General features: G+C 31.3%; 1 protein-coding gene across 1 annotated transcript; it reads right to left on the reverse strand.

The window, feature by feature from the left end:
• Positions 1-1,175: 1,175 nt before the first annotated feature.
• Positions 1,176-21,187, reverse strand: LOC100167296 (organic solute transporter alpha-like protein). The gene is made up of 7 exons (XM_001949171.5): positions 20,828-21,187; positions 15,977-16,263; positions 8,427-8,578; positions 7,364-7,602; positions 4,002-4,098; positions 2,866-3,118; positions 1,176-2,287 (listed from the first exon to the last, which is right to left on the reverse strand). The coding sequence occupies exons 2-7, from the start codon at positions 16,257-16,259 to the stop codon at positions 2,091-2,093; spliced, it is 1,221 nt and encodes a 406-aa protein (XP_001949206.2). The 5' UTR covers positions 16,260-16,263; positions 20,828-21,187; the 3' UTR covers positions 1,176-2,090.
• Between the last annotated feature and the right edge of the window lie 3,315 nt (positions 21,188-24,502).

Genomic DNA, 24,502 nt, shown 5'->3' on the forward strand with positions numbered 1-24,502 from the left:
ATTTGACTCGTAGACATTTTTTTTTTGATAAAGATAGACAAACTTATGAGGAATCTTGTACTATTTTCAAATCTTAGATTTAAAAAGAAAACATTTTATGAATTTCTAACTCAAAATCATCTATACATTTTTGTCTATTTTGTCAAAATTTAAATTTGAAATGCTTATAAAAAAAAAATTGTGACTGTATTTTTAATTATTTTCATCTGCTTTTGTAAAAATATATCTTCTTTAAATTGTTAAGCTTTTTTACCCACAAATAAAATTTTATTGATATTTATTCAAACAAAAACTAAACAAATTTGATTAATTTGAAACTGAAAATGTCCGTAAACAGCTCAAAACAACTCAAAATATTTTGAAAATGTTATAGTGTATAGAAAATTCTAATATAATCAACCAGTAAAAATGTCGTCATATATTTACGGTCATTTGTTTTAAAAAACTAAAATAGATTTTGCCTAAAAATTCCTGTTTTTTCCTTAATTTTTCTTTTGTTTTTCACGGTGCTTTTGACCCCCCCCCCCCCCAAGTACAAACTATATTCACTTTCCTATCAGAAAAGATACTGTTGAAGAAAATATAAGCATTTTTACTGTCCTAAAAGGTGATGACAGACACAAAAAAAAACACATAATTGTGAAATCAATACATTCATCGCTCTGCTCAGAATCTAAAATACAAAACGAATATTGGACAATGTTAATTTATTTGTACAACTTATAGTTATATAATATATTGATTTTATACTAAAACAGAAGTGGATGGATACCTAGATTTTTTTGTTGCAGGAAAAATCATTTTGATCGAAGCGCTCACATTACAGTATTACACATTCATAATATACCGAAATTACACTTAAAAGAAGAATATTATATTATACGTCTCCCATTTAGTTGTAGTAGGTAGGTTGGAGCCGTTGGAGGTGTGGCCGTATGGGAACATTTTTCTTCAACACTTGGGTTTGTAATAGTCGGAAACGAAAATTTGTCGTCTTATTGTACGAGACAAGAGTGAAGAGTCAGAAAGACAGGAACTGTAAAGGAAGATTAAATTAACGTTAACCTATTATAGGTGAATAGGTAGGTGCAAAAAAATGTATATGGATATTTTTAAAACTTATAAATTAATGTATGTTTAGGTAATATGTACTCTGGATATAAATTTATATTGAATAAAAGATAAAATGTTTCGTAAAAATATATTTAAAAATAAAAAAAAAATGTACAGTGTAGGTATAAAAACGCATCTTTGGTCGGTTACAAAGTATAATAATATATTAATATAATGTTGTGTGTGCTCTTTTCACTTTTCGACGATTCCGAAGAAATTGGATCCGTTCATACCAGTATACCACGATTCTTAAAACTTACTATCTTAAATCGTGGCTCATACGCTAATACACTACTATTAGGCAATATTACATAATAACCTATAATAATTATACTATAGTAGATAAATCAGTATTCCGAATAGGAGGTATCAGCTATGTAAAGCGACGGTGAAGTTAGCACTATTAGCATAAAATAGTAAAGATGTATAATAGGCATGAGCGTATTGTACGAGTCTGGTGTACACTGTACAGGGTATGCGCTTGCGCAATAAGTAGGTACCCTGCTGGTGCGGACGGGACCGTAGGCACGGGGAGGTAGGGGAGTTTAAATCCCCCTTAACACATGAAAAGTACATAAATATATTTACAAACATTTAAATGTGCACAACATCGGGTTCGAGTAGGCAGCTGCAGTAGTAATAAATACTAATAATTAATAAATAATAAATATTTTCATCAAGGCTGCAACTGTATAGGTAGGTATCTGGTATATAAGAGAATTTCACTATTTTTATCTGTGGTTTCGAGGAGCACATTTTGACAGCCGCATACCCTGCTGCGATTAAACTCTGCGCACGCCTATGCCTATGCCTATTATATAATATTATATTGGGTACATCTATATAAGTACGCGTGGATTACATCATCGTGTATGTCGTTGTCAAAGTCGAAAACCGATACAGAGGCGCCCACGACGGTCATCTCCGCGTGTGCCATTGATGATGTACTAACTCAAACACCGACTTTATACATTTTTCTAAGCGTTCATGTCGAAACACTGGTTGTACGTGCCGGCTATGATGTTGTTGTTTTCCTGGTTGCTGGGCATATCAACGCAACAGGTGATCTTCGGAGGGTCGACGAAACACTGGTCCGGCAACGGTTTCTTGTAGAGCTTCCTGGCCAACGCGGCCAACACCAACATTTCCCACAGCATGGTCGAATTGTATATCACTGTGGACATGTGATAATAGAATTATAATATTGTGTACAGTTATGGTCAATTTTCCCAGTGTTTGTGGGTGAAAATTATATTTTTATCGTACCTACCTAAATAAAGCGATTGTTTTTACTTTCTACTTTTTCTTAATACAATTATTCTTACAGCGTGTTTGTAATAGTATAGACTATAAGTGCCTTATGTACCAACATTTGGTGAGGTAGCCCTGTGTGTACCTATACCACTCCACCCCACTCATCAACATTTTAAATACTTATAAATTATACCTATCTGCTAAACTACGTCCGAATTTCGAATAATAAAAAATAATTTTATGTATCGAAGTACAACAAAATATATTCTGCTTTGGAATGAGGAATTACAAAATATGCATCTTGTCATTAAATCGTTTAAAAGACAGTAAAAAAAAAATGTTATTTTTTAACGACTTAAAATAATGTAAAAAATATTTTCAAAAGACGTTCGTAGGTTTTGAAGTAATGATGTCTTACGTTAAATGAATCACTAGGTATCTATATATATATTGTGTATAGGTACTCAATGATAATATTATTAGGTATATGGTACGTACGATTCGCATAGACGGTGGGCGAGATCGGAGGCTTGCAGGGTAACCACCCTGCCCATACTACCCCTCTAAACGCCAGTCCCTGTAACTTGGCCAATACCAGCACCAGTTGGAGCACCACAAATTTCCCTTGGATGCTGTGATCCTTGAGGATATCTCCGAGCACTCGCATGGTCATCGAGATGCCCCACATGCCGCATATGATGGATATCACGATGAACGGTTGCATGTACATGTAGTTGACTTGGTACAAGCTCTGTTAATCGGTAAATTATATTTTATAATATATTAAATATTAAATTATGCAATATAGCTATATACGGGTCGTGACGTAGCGTAATATACATAATAAGCGATTTCATATTATAGACCTCAGTTCAAAAAACTTGGAAATGTTTTACTTACTATTTGCATAATTGTATCTGTTATTCAGTAATAACAGAGAACAAGCTGCTGCGCTTTTATTAGGTAAAAATAATGTAAAATATTTAATCACTTCATTAATTATATTATCATAATATTATTATTATACTTTGTCAGCCCTCATTATAGTCTAATGACCGTTAGTATATCTAGGGTTTAGAGATGTATTTAATTTCTTTAGGAGATCGATTTGGTTGTTTGGCTTATAACAACTACAGACATATGATAATTTATTTTTTCAAATTCACAAATTCATTAAATTCGTCTATCATCGCAACGAATCTGTCTATACGATATTTAAGTAAATACAATATCATACTTGAATACTACCTATGTATTTTGTCATATACATATATTATATGGTATTAAATATGTCATAAATGCAATAGGTAAATACGTACATATTAATTGTGTGCGGTAAATACCTATTTTATTTCACAAAGTATGAAAAAGCAGATTCTATTTCGTGAAACGGACAATTTTTCAATAAAAGATAGATTTAACGAAGTACGACATACTTTATAATATAATATGTAATAATAATAATTATTGTTCCTGGATTTGAAAATAATTGGCAATTGCACAGTTGTAGATGTTCAGGGTGCAGTGCTAAAGCGAATATGTGCTAACCAGACACACCCCGTAGCTATACCTCTGTACGCATTAGAATATATTATATAGTATATATTGTTGGGTATAATATTATAAATTATTACCTCTTCTTCAGCCCACATGACGAGCAACACCATGTACACGAAACCCTGGACGACGGGCAATTGTAGCACCAACATTCTCAGGTGCCTTAGATGTTTCCTGCAAAATGCATGTATATAAATAAAAATATATGACTGCGCATAAACATATTATTGGTAAATACGAATATTTATTTGGATTATTTTTGACAGTAGCACCTACCTATACGCATAATAATATAATGATGGCTCATGGAAGAGCATATTTTTTGTCATTTTTCGTATTATCTACACACATATTAGTACGAAAAGCACAGTGACATGGGGGGGGGGGGGGCAGGGGAGATTTACCCATAGGCCATCAAGGCACGTGCGTAGGGCGCAATTTTTTAGTTAATTTTACTTTTTAGTTTTTCATAATTTCATAATTTATTATATTTACGAAATTTATATTTTATATTAATTTTTCTTTGTATACAACTTGCATGAAAAAGGAGAATGGCTCTCGTAGCCCCGTCGCAGTAACGTTTTAATTCATAAGCTATAATACCTAACCTTGCAGTTTGGGTTCAATCCTGCTACCAGCGCGCGCTGCGCCGCGCCGCCACGGCTAGAGGCTCGATATCGGCACTCGACGAGGCAGTTGCCTATGTTAATGCATGGGAGGTGGTATACAGGTGTGCGGCGTAAACACATACAATATTGTGAATGGCGCATGCGCAAAACGCCAGCCAAGGCGGTCAAATATACTGCCTCGGGCCGCCGAGTACATTGTTATAGCCGCTCTACTAGCTAGGTGGGGGATCGCTCGCAGGCCCCCATACACGTCAAACAAATTTGCGCAACTGACTGTGTTTGTGCACACATTTTGAGAGTGTATGGCCTGGTTTGAGGTTTGCGCAACGGTTTGATCGGTATTTCGGTCGGGATCGAAATTTTTTGCGCAAACATAGTTTTTGCACAAATTGTTTGAAGTGTATGGGGCGCAAGTAAATAAAATTAGATTGAACCGCCTCACCCCGCACTCGGCATTCTTAGAATACTGGAATTAATTCTGGAAATCAGATGTCTTGATAAAGTAATTAATGATAATAAACATTGCGACGACGCGCGACGCTGGCACTGTCGACTGTCTCCTGCATAGTGCATACTGCTCAGAAATCTTATAGATTTCATCCAATTGTTATAGTTTATTTCATGGAACATTACCCCCAAGCACGGATTAAGGGGGGGGGGGGGGTCCAGAGGGGGCCATGGCCCCCGGGCCTCAATAGTTCAAATTTATAAAAGGGCCTCAGACTTGTTCATTACTTTTTTCGTTATAGGCTATAAAACTGCATAAATTACCTTAAAAAAATCGATGATTATTTAGCGAATAAGAAAGCTTATAAATTATAATTTATAAATAAATGATACATTATTGCCAAGTATCTAATATCTATTTTTTTTTCGTACAGGGGCCTCTTTTAAAACTTTGGCCCCTGGGCCTCGAAATGTCTTAATCCGGGCTTGATTACCCCCACTGTGGGAGCACGCCAATGTAAAGGGCACTAGTGTTGTAATGCCTAGGGGCGGAAAAATGGCAAGTCCGCCCTTGGGGGGTGGGGGGGGTAGGTCATTTATTTAACTAGAGATTCTAAAATAAGAAGTGGTGAACAACCCCCGCACCATCCTTTATTACATCCCATCCACTCTTTTATTCCATATTTTATACCTACACAAAATCAATATGATATTTCAGTTCAATTTTTTTTTTTAAGCTAAGTAGGTACCTACTTCTATAAATACCATATTTATTAAAGACTAATATAGTCAAACAAACACTAAAGAGTATATTAAACAGATAACCGTGAAAAAAAATCCATAGTGTAATAGCTCTCCTAAAACTTAAATTTAATTAAAACTCATAGCGTTTAAAATGTAGTTTTTTTTGTTATAAAGTTATTTTAAAATCCAAACCACTCCAATAAATAGCTTCGTCATTAGAACACGTTTATACCAGTGGCGTAATTAAGGTGGTGAGGGGGATAGACCCCCCCAGAGCCTTGATAATATTATATATTATATTATATACTCACCAATGTACTTGAAAATTTAATATTTTGTGTGTAAAAAATGTATATCCGCCCCAAGACAAATTCCTAATTACGCCACTGGTTTATACAGCTTAATAATATATAGTGTCGTAATGTTGTAAGTCTAGACTAGAATAATACTAGACTATATAGTGTACGCACATGGCATATGAGACTATACTAGAGATATTCTGGGTAGAAAATCTGGTATTAAACCGGGAACCATGTACCTACTGGCCGAGTAACATTTTTTATACTAACAGGGTATCGAGTATTGGCCGAGTAGAAATGTCAATACAAAATGGGTATTATACTATAAAAAAAAAAACTGGGCGCGGAATAAGAACATGATCAGTCGCGCTTCAAAACAACTTCCTCCACCGCACCGCCCACCATAGTGGCAACTACCGGCTTTGTATATGGAGCGCCTCATGTGTCAACAGAGACGTGCACGTGTTTATAAAACACAGTGTATGCGGTTAACATTTTGAACAGTGCTGTATAATTGTGAACAGATGTTTGGGGAACCAATGAGAAATCGGCTGCGCGTAACGGACACTAATCGGTCCGCCGCCTGGTCATGTTCTTATTCCGCGCCGAGTGTACTATCAGAGTACCAAGTATCAACTATTTAAACATTAGACAGTAAACACGAGATTTATTTTTGAAATTCGTAGAAGAAAAACATGATTTGTTTATAATCAACTGGCTATTGTAAATCGGTTCAGTAAACATCTCAAGACTATGCCTAGTGAGTAGTGACTACAGTAGTGACTACACCTTTTTGTTAATTGCACAATATTAATTTGTTATAAATGCAATTATTATCATTGTGTGCGTTTGAGTATTTTAAAATATATAATAGACATTCTCAGGATGGACATTCAGGGCGTAGGCAATAGCGTGCACTTGGGGCCGTCAGTGCACAGCCCAGAGCCAGATTAATGTAATGAGTGGTGGACCTGAGCCTATAGTGGATCCAATTTTAGGGGGCTCTAATATTACAAAAACATGTTTTATACGTATTTTTCGTTTATTGACGCTACAGGCCAAATCAACACAAAATTTTATGTTATTAATTAAAATGATATAAATACAGTGACAAATTAGTCATTACACACTTTATAATATTGTAGGTACTACCCCTATTTAATTTCGTCCTGTACACTGTGTAGCGTTATAACGCAAACAAATATAATATATAGGCATATAGCTCCAGGTTCATGGTAAGAGGTAATTTCTATTAACTTGTAAGTTATAAACTCAAAAGTAATACTTTTACAAACTACTAAATCAACACAATAATCATACTTAGTGAGCGTGAATTTAGGCAAAAAACAGCAGCATGGCCAACAGCAACAGGGTGGCACTTGCATGTCCAACGACTGTGGTTTTACGGAAGCGATGAGATTGGCTTCGCCACCGCAGTACGCCATGAATAGACAGAACAGTTGATACATCGAAGCCATAAACATGCCCTGAGTCATGGCTTCGGCCAGAAGGTGGGCTCTAGGCACTAGGATTGCGCAATAAGTGGCCACTGCGACGACCTGTTGGGTCGGAAGACGCGTAATACATACATATAATTATTAATTTCAGAGTCGTAAACTCGTAACATTAAAGGTACATATACCGTATACTTATTAAATATTATGAGTTATGACGTTTATTTCGTAATCATCGCAATGCTAGTTGGTTATATGGAACCGATAACCTGCAGAGGAGGTCCTGCGCTATGTCTGAAAACTCATTTAGCGCTACATGACGTAGGTAGACCATCACCCATATCATATAAATTATAGGCATATGGTTCGTGTCTATGTAGGCTAGAATACTACATGGACTATCACCATTGATTATAATTTATAAATAATAGTATTTATAAGCAATGCCATCACCAGTATAAACAATCGAGATATGAGAATTGTCGATATCACAATTCAACAACATCCGGGATCAATTAACTCCTTTGCCCCCTCCCTCCCTCATAACATACTTAAGCGATAGCAGTCTACACGGCAATATAGGTCGAATCTATATTTATATTTAAATAGGCAAACAAATTCACATACCCTCACCCCCACAATGTTTAAAATAGTTATTAATTATATTATAATATTTTATAGACAATAATACATATAACTGAAAAAACATAAAAATGTAGTTAATAACCAAACGTACTTTAAAAAAAATCAAGTGTGCTCAACTTTTAGTTTGCAGTTTAATGACTCCATTTTGGACCAAAATTGAATCCAAGTAGGTAATAAATAATAACAAATCGTTCCAAATGTTCCAATATGAAATTATTTTGAGGGGCAAGTAAGCCTTATGCGGCTGCAGTGCAAATCTTAAAGCATGGACGACTGAAACTTACCGGGTATACGCTAAGTATGAACGCCGAGTGGGTTTTAACCATGGGTGGCGCATTTTTGATGATACACCTCAAAGTGTCCACATACAGGTAGAAGATCATGGCCACGATCACTGCACCAACCGTAAATATCGTCACTCCTGTCAGGTTTATAGCTGCAGTGGACAAAAAATAAATAGGTATGTATTATAATTAATAGTAGGTACATTGTCACAGACGTGGATTCGATGGGGAGCTATGGGTCTTCGGGCACCCCCTGTCACCTAAGCCACCAATAAAATAAATATTTGTATTAAAAATTGTGTAATATATAAAATATAAAGGTTTAATAAATTTTTTTTCATGAGTATCCCCTGTTAACATTTTCTGGATTCGATCCTGTAGTGTCATCAATGTGCAATATGCTAATATCAATTTGGTTACTAAAAATGACTTATCATCAATAATCAATAATCATATAACTATATATTTATATAATAACTAGCTGATCCCGTGCACTTCGTTTCCCGGCAACCAATAGTTGTTATTATAATAGCTTCAAAACCTATGGCAACCATTTATAAACAAAAATTTCCATATGAAATATCAAAATCCCTGTTTGAGCACCTCCCGGGGTTGGTCCTCTCCCTTTTTAAATTAGTCTATCCTCTGCTCAGAGGTATAATCTATCTATGTATATAAAAATATCTGATCCCATTCACTTCGTTGCACATTAAAATTGCCAACTCTATATGAATAATATGTTTTACAGATCACCATGGCAACCATTTATATACAAAACATTCCATCAGAAATTTCAAAATAATGTATAATTGGTTACCATGGTAATATGGAGACACACACGGACGGAAATCTCAAAATAATATATAAATGGTTGCCATGGTAACATGGACACACACACTGACATACATTCATTTTTATATATATAGATATAAGATATATTTGTAAATATAAACAATTTCTGGCACCAACATTAGAGTATTAAACAATCAAGACATCAAGTTTCCTAAAGAAGTGGACTGTTGACTGTTCCATAATATACATATTACAATAGTCAATAATATTATATAATGGCGATGTACGTTACGGACCGACGGTTATACTCTTAATTTCAAGATGTGCAGGATCAGATTACACACGCGGAATGAACCGTGAACTGAGTAAAAAATAAAAATAAATAATCATTATGGCGTAGGTATGTTTTGTAATAAGTCTCAGAGTAATGACCCTGATCAAGGCAAACGGAGTGCTCGGGCCGATAGATGCACATTTTTTTTTATTGTTGTTGAGAAATCGCTCTAATTTAAACAACAGAAACGAACAAACTATAAAAAACCACAATAACATAATAAAATAATTATTATACCTCCAAACTGGTTTTGTCATTAAAAAATTATATATTATATTATAATTGTATGGTCTGATATACTAATTATCAACGAACAGTTTTTGCCAGACAAACGCGTTATACATTTTAACAATCTCAATCGTCAATTGAAAATTATATTATATTAGTAGTACCTACATAATATTATTTATATTATATATAGTGTATACAATTTAAAATGTTATCACTCGTGCATTATTGGTATTAAATAGAAAGTATAATGCGTACGTCATACGCGTGGTCCGTTTAATAATTAACAATTAGCCAATTAGCGGCTAATCTAGTTGTAGAACTGTATCAGTTAATCAGTAAATTCAACTATAGGACGTCGCGCTTCAATATCGTAGTTATATTTTGTTTTTAAAACTGAAAACTGCAGGTATATAGGTACATAAATACGTTGCGTAGAGAGTAAAATTCATTTTTACTCATTTTTTTAATTTTTTTTCTTAAGAATAAATTAATTTGACCTTAAATATATTACTTTGTGTGGTGGTTAGAGTGACCAAACGGAATTCGGAATGATTCAGAGAATGATAGACCACGCCACCCCCTAGGCAGAAGAAAACGGGAAACTACAGCACAGTGTTAAATAACTCCCTAATGGCCTAATAGGTACACAACTTTAATTATAAGGCGTAAGCTATTAGCTTCTTAATATCAAAAATATAAAGTGACAAGGAAATGTAATGTTTAATAAATTAGGTACCATGGATAGTGGATACGTCCTTTATTCCAGTGAAAAAAGAGTCAACTTGCAAACGAAAATATTGAAGTGAGGTTAGTTGCTGCAATATAATTTATATAACTTATAAGTATTAAGTAGTGCATTATCATTATTCATTGGTAAACCTATATATATATTAGGTATGTAGTAATATCGTATATAGATTATAGGTAACTAACTTTAAATATGGCTTGTTACTAACTAGTTAAAGTCTTACAGACTCATTTACAGTCTATATATAAGTAATATTATACTTGTATGCTTTGGCAAAATATATAAAAGCAGGTAATGCTCACAAGTCTAATCGGCTCCCGACCAACCAACTTAAAACTATCAATGACACGTTTAAATCATATTGTTGTTTGATACCTAGGACATGTTTTGATCAAAAACTATAAATTGTTTACTTATAGCTATAGCAATATATAATATAAAATAAGATCAGTAATTTCGGCCTTCAAAACATTTTCAGGTGATTCAACAGAGCATATTTGAAACCTTATAAATTAACAGGATAAATATTATAATTTAGTTATAATATACAAATTGTTAGAAAATATGACTCAAATATAACTATTATCTTATATAATATTTTTATTATATGTATAATGTATATAATAAATATATAATACATCACTATACTTTCTAAAATATACTGCAATATACGAATACACGATGCGTCATTTCAATGTAAGTATTTAACTTAATGTTTATCGAACTAATAACAATATAATATACAAAATACTTATATTTATTATAATAAAATCATAAACGATAAATCCTGATTTTATACTAATAAGATATTACCTATTTACCTACGTACCTACTATAATCAAAGGTGTACATTAACTAGTTAAAAAGTTAAAGTTAAGTTAAAAAGTTAATTCTTTTTTAACTTTTTAACTGAAATAGTTAGTTTAATTTACAGTTGAAATAACTTAGCTTTTCTTAGTTGATTTTAAAAAAATCCATCAAGTTAAAAACATTTTGAAATTTTTCGTTTATACGTAAATATTACTATTACAGTATTACATATGAATGCCATGTACTCATCTTTAGGTATTCTGGTATTATGATATTCAATTGCTATACGATATAAAAAAATATATTTTTTAAATTATTAATTTGAGATGAGTATAGTTTAAATCAATAAATATAAATGGTAAAGTAAAAGTAAAAGGGTATACAGTGTACATTATGATAAAAATTCAATGAAATGTTTTTATATTTTATTAATTAGAAACTAGAAAGACACATTCACTCTTTATGTGATTTAGAAAACTAATTAAAAAAATTAATTAACTTTTTTTAAACTGATGAGTTAAGTTAATATTTTTTTCTATATTAACTTTTAACTTATCGAGTTAAATTTATAATTTGTTAACTGTTAACTTTTAACTTGTGTCCTCTTAACTTAACTTAACTTAAGTTAATTATTTTCATTAACTTGCCCACCTTTGACTATAATATCTACTGTCTATATGCATGCGATGTGGAATAGGTATATAATTGTACAATTTACTGTTAAAACAATACGCACACATGATTATTGATTTTATTTGTTTATTTATCATCTGATCCAACAAACGCATGGATTTAAATAAAGTGGAATACAAAAAACAATTTAGATCGATTCAAAAATGGAAACTTTATAATTAATTTAGATTTTAGAGTATTAAAGGTTGAAAAATAATAAATTATTATGATTAACCCAACGATACAGACTGAATCCTAACCAGATTTTGGCGTAGGTATATATATATATCCATACCACCATTATATCTGTATACGTAACTTGATATCTTATATAATGTATAAGATAATAATAGAATATACTAAATATTCATTTCACGTGTTTTTTTTTTTTGCTGAAGGATGGCTAAGGAGACCGCGGTCGTGCGGTTTATGACCTATGACCGATGACACTGCAGCAAATCTATTTCCTTGGTTTAACGCCCGTGGGACTGAACCATAGGCGCAGAATGGTGGGGGGGGTCTAAGGGGCTATAGCCCAATTGGAATTATGTTTAGCCCCCTCCCATATCGGTTGTGCAAAAGTGTGTGTATAATATGATTTCAGTAAAAAAATAAGAATATATTTTTAAATAATGTATTATTATAATTGGTATTATAAGCTCATCATCGTTACAGAGATTGTTGGAATATTTTCGTTTTCCGGATGCTTTATTGCTTTCTACAAAATAAATAATTCAAGGCAAGAGAGTCTGCTACTCTTCTCTTTAATGGGTGTATATGACGCAATATGGTACATATGCGGTAGTAAATATCATACCTATCGGAGTGAGAACAAATTAACAAAAATAGAAACAAAACATTTAAAGGGAGATAGAGTGATAAATAGAAAGAAAGAGATGGAGAGAGAAATATATAGGTATTACAGAGAAAGTGGTATGTCCACTATAACGCCACCATGTTGACCATTCCACTTGGCGCGTTTCGACGCACGTGTTTGTGATATAAGTGGGCAATATATAATAATATTAAAACACGGTTGTAAATACCTGTTCAGTTGAATAGTCTTTGAGGTAATACCTATATTATACGGAATTGCGCAATCAAAAATAAATATAATCGATGACAATGATGATGTTTGCACCACCATAATATTTTTTTCAACGAGTGTATGGTACTTATGTCCTAAATATTAAATATTATATTACATGACAGATAATCCTGAAACGTAAAAACGATGTGTATATCAATAGACACACGGAGAAAAATCCGCCTTAGGCACAATAACCTTGAAGTGTTCAAGACTCCGTGTCAAAACGACCGCAAACCGTGCAAGGGTTATAAGAATTTACGCGATCTTCGAGAAAAAAATATAATCCTACGAATAGTCTTATATACATATATACTTATACGCATTAGTTATGCAACAAATTTCTTTTTTTCACCCACAGTTTTCCATTTTTACAAATATATATATATATATATATATATCACCTACCTATATAAAAATATGATAATAACGCATTATTTTTGGCATTCCATCAAGGTCCAATGACAATGATAAGAGTTGTACCCAAATATTCCCATTAGATACCTTTATACGTATGGTTATACCTACTATTTAGTATTTAATATTTAAACATGAGCATGATAGTTATCGATGTTGTCAATGCTTTGCAGACAGCTTTGAATTATAATATATACCTACCCATACATTAAACATGTGAACGAAACCTAAAAATGTATCATACATATGTGTATGGAAAAAAATAAAGTTAAGTATTTTAAGCGACTCGAAATTATACTTAATAATAACATAAATATTCCAGCACAAAACGTAATCCAATGTCTTGGAATAACGCTGGATAAACAGTTAATCTGAAACCCTCAAACCTAAAAAAAAATCATATTTTCTGTACACTTCCAAAATCAAAATTAAATCTCAGAACCAAACCACTCCAGTACAAGAATGTAATCACACCGGTTTGGTAATATATGTTAGGCCTATACAAATTTAAGAATCAGCTAAACCATCCGGTCTAACATCCACCCAATTCAAACTTTCCAAAATATGTATGTTCTTACTGGTGACCCGTGATATCTAACTAACATGGCATTAAAGTTTTTTAACATATTACATAGTTCTACAAAATATGATGACTGTTAAGAACCTCACCAAACTTTATTACAAACGATTTCATTCCAAATTAATCTCCAACACTAACTCTTAAATAAAAATAATATGTCCTCCCTTTCTTCTCGTGATAAGTTATTGCAGGAATAGAAAGGGAATTACTGATAACCCTCGTACCAAAATAAAACGCAACTGAAATTGCAATTTATTAAATACTAATAAATGTGGCTCGGCGGGGGGCAGTGGCTGAAATCAATCACGCTACGTGATTGAGAGTAACCAACGGCCGCTGCCACTAGTTCTCGGATGGGTGACGACCCGGGTTCGTATAGTGCGCAAAAACCTTGCTACACATATACGACCGTCCCAACCCTGCGAACCTAACTAATTGCTAATGATCTCAGTCGTCGAAGCCTTAAAACTAGTAAAATAAAAAAAATTCAAAAAAATAACCAAATTATATTATGTATAATGGTATTCCGTATTACTAATGGGTATAACTTCCAATTCACACCTAATACAATATTTCATTATAATAAATTATACTTAATAATCATTGACTATTATTTTGCCTTACATTTTTAAATAAAAAATAAAATACAAACAAATAAATACATTTAGTAATTCAGCACAATCAATATTATATAGTTATAAACTTAAAACAATAAAATAATGGGATTGAATATTTTAGATATAGATAGGTCTTTGTTATTTAACAATATTGATACATATCATGTTATTATTTCGATTGCCTGATGAATATTAATTGGTTATTTGAAATAAAAGATATAAATACGACGATACCAATGACTACCAACGATAGACAAGATGAAGTTAAGTATTGTTCATCAAATAACAATAAATACAATTCAAGTCTAATTGCGTCAATACACTCAAGTATTTATGTTACAATTCGATATATATATATTTACATTATATCTACCCAGTATAAAAATATTGCCTTCTGCTATAAAGTCTATATGATCGAAAATGAACCCGTTAAACGATGATTATTTAACGTCTATATAAAATTTAAATTTAAAAAAAAACTGTGATGATACAAGAATTGAGCAAATAGATACGATAAATTAAAAATTACTGTAGGTAATCACCAAAATTATACTTGGAATACCCCAAAAAATAAGTTAAGATTGGTGGTCAATACGATCAATACAATACTGAAAAAATCAGTTAAAACAACCACCTTGATTACATATTCCTTCAACAATTGACTAGGTTTAGAAAGCTGTACTGTTGAATAAAAAAAACCCGTTTGCGTATATTATAACATATATTATTATGTATAGATTGTATTCTAATATTTTTATATTAGGGCTCAACTGCCTAAAAAATAATTTTCTTAAAAGATTTGTAATTACTAATTCAAGAAAAAAAATTTTTTTAATATACATATTATATATCCATTTACAATCCATTATAACATTATTTATTATATTATATAATTATTATTAATTACCTATTATATATAGGCCTACGTTTTGGACGTTTATCGAGAGAATTTTAGACGTACACGGACTCTATAATATTGCAGACACCGCACAGCGTGCAGCAGGTAAATATTGAGACCCAAATGTAGATTTATCACCAGTGAATATATTTTGTTCACTATTACTATATTATATTGGGAGACAGTCACCAAACGTATATTAACTGATTATCTCGTCGCAAGTACAGACCATATTACTAATAATTACATGCTCAAATTGTGTATAATGCGCGATGCGCTTCTGATATGATATATATAATATATATATATATATAGCTAGAGAACACATGGACAAAATTAAGTAAAATGAATTATATAGGCTCACCGGTAAAGTACTCTTCGACAGATGGTATGCCGGTGGGCTGATGGCACAGAGCCACGGAAACGTTTCTGACTGCGTAATCGATGACGGCCGTAGGGGTCGGAGTCGACTGTTTGCTGATTGCGAACGGGTAGTCGACGGACAACAAGTGTCCGGGGGACGCTGGCGAGACGGTCGCAGATTCCGCTGCAGCGTCCCGCTGGACTATCGTGGTCAGATCTGCGTAGTATTCCAAATCATCGGACACGTTGTGCATGACCAACGCTGCAGGACCCGTTGTCGTCATATTTCTATAAAATAATATTTTAATTATATAGTATAGTTATAATTATTATTTTTAGTATCACAAGTCAAGGGGCTAAAAAGGGGATATTATTATTATTTGAACACAATATATATTGAGCCATATATATTATATATATATGTGTGTGTGTGTTCAGCATAAATAGTTAGTCATATTAGCGTCATTACGGGGTAACGAGGGGTACCTAGTGATTGCTACCCCAACAATTTTATTATTTTATCCACCGACTGCTCCCAGGCGTCAATTAGACCACGTGTAATTGAAAATAAAATATTAATCTAGATACTTGCTACCACATGATTTTACTCTAATTTTACGCCACCGCAGTTGTCTCCGCCACGCAAAATTAAACCCTATCAAAGAAGTTCGAACGCCAACGATATAACCGTAAAATCCGGCATTTTTTAATTCCTGTAGGTACATGATTTACTCATATAATGTTATATTACAGGCAGTAACTGGAAGATTTAAAATTGTACACTGTAATTACTTAATTACTTTTAAATATTGTGTCATATCTTCAAGGTACACCTTGTATCATAATATTATAATAATAGGTAGTAGGTATAGGTACACAGCTCATATAAAGGTCACCAGGGCCATCGATCCAGTATGAAGACATCAACTATTGAGTGCCCCCCACTTGCCCTCTTTATACAGTACTAAGGGTGGGTGACAGTATTTTCCACTTTTATTTTATACAATAAACAAATGTAAGAAAACGCTGTCAAATATATGAAGGTATATTAGAATATCGATCACCAGCTAACGGTGTTCCCAACATGTGATTAAATACGGAATTCGGATAGTCATATATTATTATCGAATTACATGATATTATAATAAAGTGTAGCTGCTATATTGTGTTACTTCTTTTATTAAGTAATTTATCATAGCACAAGCTCTTATTGTAAAATTAGCTTACATCTGTCAGATTGTATATATTTACAAATGAAAATTTAAAAAAAAAAACAGGTAATTGTTATAATTTTAAAATAATATTATAAATTATGTATTATTCATCATCGGCATTACCTAAATACATAATGTAGATACTAATATTTTGTAATTACATCATAATGTTTTTTTTTTTTTTTAACGTGTTCCGAAGGTATAAATAAAATTATCGATGCAATAAATTTGCCAATTTGGTACGTCAATTGCATACGAATTCGATCGTGATTCGTAACTTTCACGCTCTCGTGTCTTGTATTTAATCCTTATTTCTTTATGTATAATATAATATAGCTAATACTTAATAGATGATATACTTACTCATAATTCATATTCAAAGTAATATCGTGGCAATAATTTATAAATATAAAACATACCTATACGATTATATGGTATATTACGGTATATACCAATTAAATGCAGACTTCAACCGAAAACTGTATAGCATAGTACCTAATGTAATAGGAACTGTGGTACTGACAAAAATATAAAATGATTTCCAAGTAGGTATATATTATATCGTGACTCGTGAGTACGCGCCTACCTAGGTAAAAAGGTTATATTTATCCAATTATTTATGTATAATATAGATAATACATCTATAATGGCTATGTTAGGTACGTCGTTACATAACATACAGCTGGTGCAGTGATATTTATTTATTTTAAAAATAATTTTAATATTACTATAAAGTAATGTATTAAGGGTTCAGAAATGATATAAATATAATTATTGGAAACATATACTAATATCATATGCATAAAGCACCATCCCGTTATGATACGGTTATCTATACTATTAGATATCGTGGGTGTACCTCATTATAGTCATTTGTTATAAAAATGAATTGACACGCAAATTTGAAATTACATATCAATAAGTAATAATAATTATAATACACAGTGAAATACATTATTATTTTCATTTTGGTAACATTATAATATGATTAAAAATTATAACGAATCATTAAATATTACAAACATAAAACTTTTAAAATTTAGTTCAGTTTAGAATGTCAATATGTTAACTCATAATAACAACGAATAACATTATTTATAACATTAACAATATTAAACAACAGTTGTAGTATTATATTAATTATTAATTATGTAATAATCATAAGAAACCGTCATCGATAACATTATTTAATAAGAAATGTTGATTAATAGAGGTTGATAGCGTCTACCCACACCTACTATAAATAAGCACACATAGCTAAAGGTACTTTTACCTTTATAATCATAATATATAATAATATATATTATATATTATAATTTCGATTACCGAATTGTAATAATATTAACCAAAGTGAATGGATATGTATTATAATTCATAATATTATAATTCATAATATTATTATTACAATAATATTATATTTGTGTAGAAAGACTTTAAGGAAATACTTATGAAGAAATGTTAGGTATACCTACTGATTATACACGTGGATTATTTAATACCCCGGGTAAAATGCATTGTACACTATTCTTAATAAAATTTCTCTAAAATGCAGCTTAAAATGGTTTTAATAATTTATATTTTAAAATATGAATGTGGGTAATTTGAAATTTCATGTTTAAAGCAACTTTTTATGAAAGTAAATACTATATTGATCGAATCCGGTTTTGATAAAAATATTTAATTACCTCATAAGTCATAACACACTGCTATTAGTATATTATACCACTATAATAGGTACCTACTGGAAATCAAAGTTATTTTGTTGTGATATTTAAATTTAAATTTAAATTATATTTTATTATTAATTATTATGTAATAGACTGCTTAACATCTACTGTACTATAGCTGACTATATACAACTCTTGGCTGGAAATTCAGAGCTTTACGAGTGCCACCTACCTTACATAAATTCTGTATATTTTTTACTTGTGATATATAAAATATTTAGTAATAAACAGCAGCACATACATATCGTTAAGTCGTTAATAAACTAACGTAAAGCTATGTCACATACCATATATGTAAGATGTAACCATTTTACAGTACCTATATTGTTCCGATAGAATGAAAATACACAAACATTAATATGTACACAATAAAATAATATTCCGCAACAAACGTACGTTCATAACAATATAATATCTAAATACTCTAGACTGCAGGTAGGTATTTTATATTATTTTAGTAGGTATAATTGATGACCTGCAAACGGATTTCGCAACGATAACTGTTAGGGTCCAATAATAATAGGAGTGGCTGGCAAAATATTCTTTTATAAAAATATAAAATATTTTTGATGCCTATAAACACCCGCTGCTCTATTATAGCTTTGAATTTCGCAGATCTTTCGTCGATTTCGTGCATAGGTAATTTGCCATTTGGGTTCATACATATACAAATATCTTATTGTATTTATTCCTAATAAAAAAAAATAGCTAAATTATATTCTCCTATCACGAAAATAGTTAAAAAATCAAATTATTTTTATTTCCCACTAAAATTCGATACGGATATACTTCGTGTACTTTTTTTGCCATTGGTTTATAATTTATGTCCGCTTTTCATCTCTAGAAATACTGACACAAAAAATTAAGAAAAAATAAATAAGTTGAAAAAATATTCATCTTTTTTCAAATTCCCACACAAAATACGAGTAATTTAGCATTTATAGTGTATACCTTCCTAAAGTATTTTTCACGTATCCTATATTACGAAATAGCACCACCGTGACTAGTGGTGAAATAACGTGTCGAATTTCCATTACGGATATCATACATTATTAAAAGAAAAAAAACAGTGACAGCATTACTTTTTCTTTTGTTATTATATTATTATTATTATTTTTTAAATACAAACTGTACGTTTTCAATTCCGAGGTTAACGTTTTAGGTATTAATAAATGACGTAAATATTATGACCTTTTAAAGGAATTGTATAACAAAGAACGATGAACGATCTTGTTATGACTGCAGATGACCCTCCCTAGCAGACAGATGTTGAGCTGTGTAATGGGTATCGCAGGGTTTCGCAATTTGGGAAAATAACCAGTACCCATCCCATCCGATCCGTCCGACAATATTTGTAAATTTATACAATTCATTTATTAATAATATACATATTTGATCATTATGATCGATTTAAAAACGTGAAACTTACAATTTTTCAAATCGAATAAAAAAGAAATAACCGCAAACCGACAGCGCGTGACAAAAACCACGTACAATTAAAAAATGTACGGTATTTTCGAAGGAATCCGTGTCCAGTGTAAAACAATAATAATATTTACCTTCCTACACGTGTAGAAATTTGCAGGAAGTATTGCGGAACCGAAAAAAACAGATTTTATTAACTTTTATGTCAGATTCTTGGAAATAGACTGCAGTACATTTCTATACAGACTGGTTTTCAAAACAGCAATGTGAGTGCCCGGAAAAATAATAAATGAAAAAGTATAAATGTAGAATTGTTGGAATAGAAAACGATTTACTATAGGTGTTTGAGCCTCGGAACATCCACGAACTTGGGAGTCTACGGACTATGCCCATTATTGTGTACATATACCATAATATAGTGTATTACAATATGGGGATTATACGAATATATTTTGATTTTTTTTAAAAACTAACAAGACGACTTACCAGAGGATCTCACGCGTCTCAGCTCGTTGAAGTCTATACACACAGCGACAGCACCGTGTAAAAATACTTCGTGTAACTTAATAGCTGACTACGGTCCCGGCACTCGGTATATGGATATTTAATTTTCTGACATTCCACTTTGAACGCGTGTAAGAATCATTTTTTCAAAAATGTTTACTACCGTCGTGGTTGCATAATATTATATTTATACCGAATTGCCGTTCCGGCAGCCGTCGATCGCGGAGTCGGTCATTTTGAGTCGATTACCGTGTCACCACTGCGACGAGTGCGATTGCGTGCAACACGTTCGCAGGCTATAGTGCTGCAGCTATATAGTTGTTTGTAGGCGGTGTCCTTTCCGATTGCCACCGATTTTTTTTTCTCCTTTCCGCGAGTAGAAAGCAAACGCCTCGGTGGCGGCGGTATAGTGGGGTGGTGCAGCAGTATTTTTACGATGACATGTTATAATAAATATATATAATTGTCGCAAAAAGTAATTATCGTTTTTCACAGAAACTAGAATAGTCATAAGTCATAAAGGTTTCATATTAATATATTATTCATTGGCGAAATTATAGAGATGAAATTAATAAGGGCGCTAAAATGATGTGGGTACCCGGTATAGGTAAACATACGTAACTATACATTAAAGAGCCTTTGTTTACAGGTAATACAAGTTACATTGAATTATATAAATCAAAAGTATACATTTATACAGAATTATGTAGGTATGTAAAATGTGTCCAAATTGTTTTATATTTTTACGAATCATTTAACATTATCCAGATGACACGGCGACGGGGGATGTTCTCATTACCCCCTAAAAATGTTTTATTTTTATAATATTATTCAATTATTCCTGAAATTCTTAGTACCTACCTAGGGTTTTTTTATTTGAAAATTAAAATGCCGTTAAGAAATTATTTGAATTTCATAATTAATCAAGATATTTTGTTACTCGCACTAATCGGCACTACCTATGTAATTACTCATTTTCCATATAAATTCCATATAAATATACTATACTGACAGTTTCTACCTCTATATCTAAGGATATTTTTATTTATTAATTAGTAATTTAATATCGTCTCAAAAACAATCGTTTTATCGATATAAATCGAAAAAAACTAAAAAAAGTAGAACATTTCAAATAAATGTATAACTCACATACCTAGTTTAAAAATGTGGGCAAGTGGGTGTCGCTTTGCTGTACAGTAAGTTATTAGTGGGTCACTGTAATGGATGATGTTAAATTTGAATTCGATGATATAATATCATATTGTATAAGAAAAATGATTCTGAGCGAAGACTGTCAAACTGCCTAAGATATTAGTACTTAGACGATATTAATATATTATTGTGAATAAAGTAATTTATATTTTAACCTATTTACATGGAACTTTATTTTCAATCCTTAGCTATAAACGTTTTATACATTTTTAACTACAAAATAATTTGTAAATTTTCAATTTGATAAATATTGTCAAAATTGAACTTTACATGCTTATAAAAGAAAATTGTGCTTATGTATTTGTGTTATTTTTCAAATACTATTGTAGCTATATAACAGGAGCCTTTTATTATATTTTCATGCTTTTTGGCTCAACAAATAAAATTTTATTGATATTTTTAGGGAAAAAAAATTGAAATTTGAAATTGTTCATAAACAGCTGAAAACAAGTCAAAATGTTATGGTGTATAGAAAATGAAAATGTAAACATTCAGTGAATTTGTCATGTATCAAAATTTGATGTTTCGTAAATATTCCCGTTTTTCTTTGTTTTTATTTTTATTAGTTTTGTCGATTGTTTTAAAAAGTACAGGAGTTACAAAGATCTTCTATAGTCTTGATCATCCAAAATTCCAACTACAAACTACTAACTAGATCCAATGTTCTACCAGAACCACCCTGACATTTTAAAATTGAAACTTTTTCACTGCGTAATGACTAATGACATATACAAAAAAAATATACATCATAGTAAATCACTTTGCTCAGAATCTAAAATAAGTGTGGCCGTGTGAGTTACTATAATAACTATAAATATAATATAAACACACGTCACACAAAATACAAAAATGTTTGAGTATCTAATAATCAAAATTACATTTATTTATACGTATGACATAACGATAACAATGAACGATAGTTTTAAATTAAATTACGTTAGTATTGTAACAGATTAAATTATTATTACCTATAGGCTTAGCTAATACATTAAAAAACATTTTAAGGCTTAAGCAAAATATCACATTACATAATATCACATAAATTTAAATATCTAAATTCAGATAATCCACCCATAATTATATTAACTGCAGGAAAAAATAAAGATTAAAGACCCATTAGATCTATAAAAAAAAAATGTAAATATCCATACCTATATAATATCGTGTATTCGTGTCTAATGCAACAATAATTATAATAACTAATAACACATTATTACTCAGAGGTAAAATACTAATTTAATTATAAATGTAATTACTTATTTTGATTTTTGATTTTCAATAGTTCTAATGAAAATACTTCAACCAGCCGAAGTTGTATATTGTTTTGGAATAATTTGAGATTGAAATGCAACAACTAAGTTAAAAAATACGGCGAGTATAAACTAAAAATAAATATTTATTGAATTAATCAAATTATCCATTCTATCATATATTTATTCAGTTATTCATTATAATTTGTATTCAAATAAAATATAAATACGATATTATTATATCGAAATTATATAAAAAGAATAAGTGTAAAATAACAATTACTTGCGTGTCTTATGAAGAAACTTACGTTGATAAAAAGTTCTCTATTAACGTCACAAAAACCGCCAAAAGTAATATTTGTTCTACAAAGTTGAATCATTTCTAAAAAATCTTGTACCTAAAACATATAAGTAATTTTATTGACATGGTTATGGTCTTCATTATTCCGCACTATTCTTGACGCGATTTTTTTTTACTCTAAAATAAAATAAATTTATACCTATACCCAGGTATATCTCACAGGCTTTTAACTGAACATAATACATTAATACGAGGGGCTGCAATAATGAATTTTAGAAATTTCTACTCCCAACTTGCTAGATTTTTCTATAAAATTATATCTTGATGACCGACGCTTTCAATTCCGTTATGGAACTGCTCACTGCTTATTCTCATATAGCGGCATTAAAGCCGGTGTTTCACGAGGAGGCATTCTCTCCCCAGTCCTGTTCAATATTTATACTGAACGTTTTAGTGATGAACCATATGGACGACAAGGCAATAATACCAACTAGCTCAAATCCTTTCAAAGCTTCCTTGAATCTAGAAAACCGCATCATCCTCTGATAGTGAGGACTAGTACAAACATTGGCGGTTTTAAGTCAACCAGACCAAATTATCCAAATGATATTTACCATTAAACAAGTACAATATTTGCCTGTAACTCTGGTCTCTGGCATTAAAACATTTGGATCCCATTATACAAATACGTAAACTCCCAAACGGCTTTCGTTTTTAACAACACAAATTCCTTTCTACTTCATACATGCTGAGGACTATCTCAAAAGAGGTAGGTATGGTTAAAAATTAGTTGGTATTTTTTTAAATTTTATATTTGTAAAGTAAATTATGAAAATTAACGTTGTATAAAAATTATAGGTATTATAAATCATAAATATAAAATATAAAACATGT

The sequence above is a fragment of the Acyrthosiphon pisum genome, chromosome A1, assembly GCF_005508785.2.
Source record: "Acyrthosiphon pisum isolate AL4f chromosome A1, pea_aphid_22Mar2018_4r6ur, whole genome shotgun sequence".
NCBI lineage: Eukaryota > Metazoa > Arthropoda > Insecta > Hemiptera > Aphididae > Acyrthosiphon > Acyrthosiphon pisum.

Excerpts from the sequence above, each read along its gene's own strand:
- LOC100167296 (XM_001949171.5), bottom strand. The coding sequence starts at position 16,259 with ATGACGACAACGGGTCCTGCAGCGTTGGTCATGCACAACGTGTCCGAT. Across the intron at positions 3,119-4,001 it reads TCATGTGGGCTGAAGAAGAG|AGCTTGTACCAAGTCAACTA; the intron begins GTAATAATTTAT and ends ACCGATTAACAG. Across the intron at positions 2,288-2,865 it reads GCCCACCGTCTATGCGAATC|TGATATACAATTCGACCATG; the intron begins GTACGTACCATA and ends ACATGTCCACAG.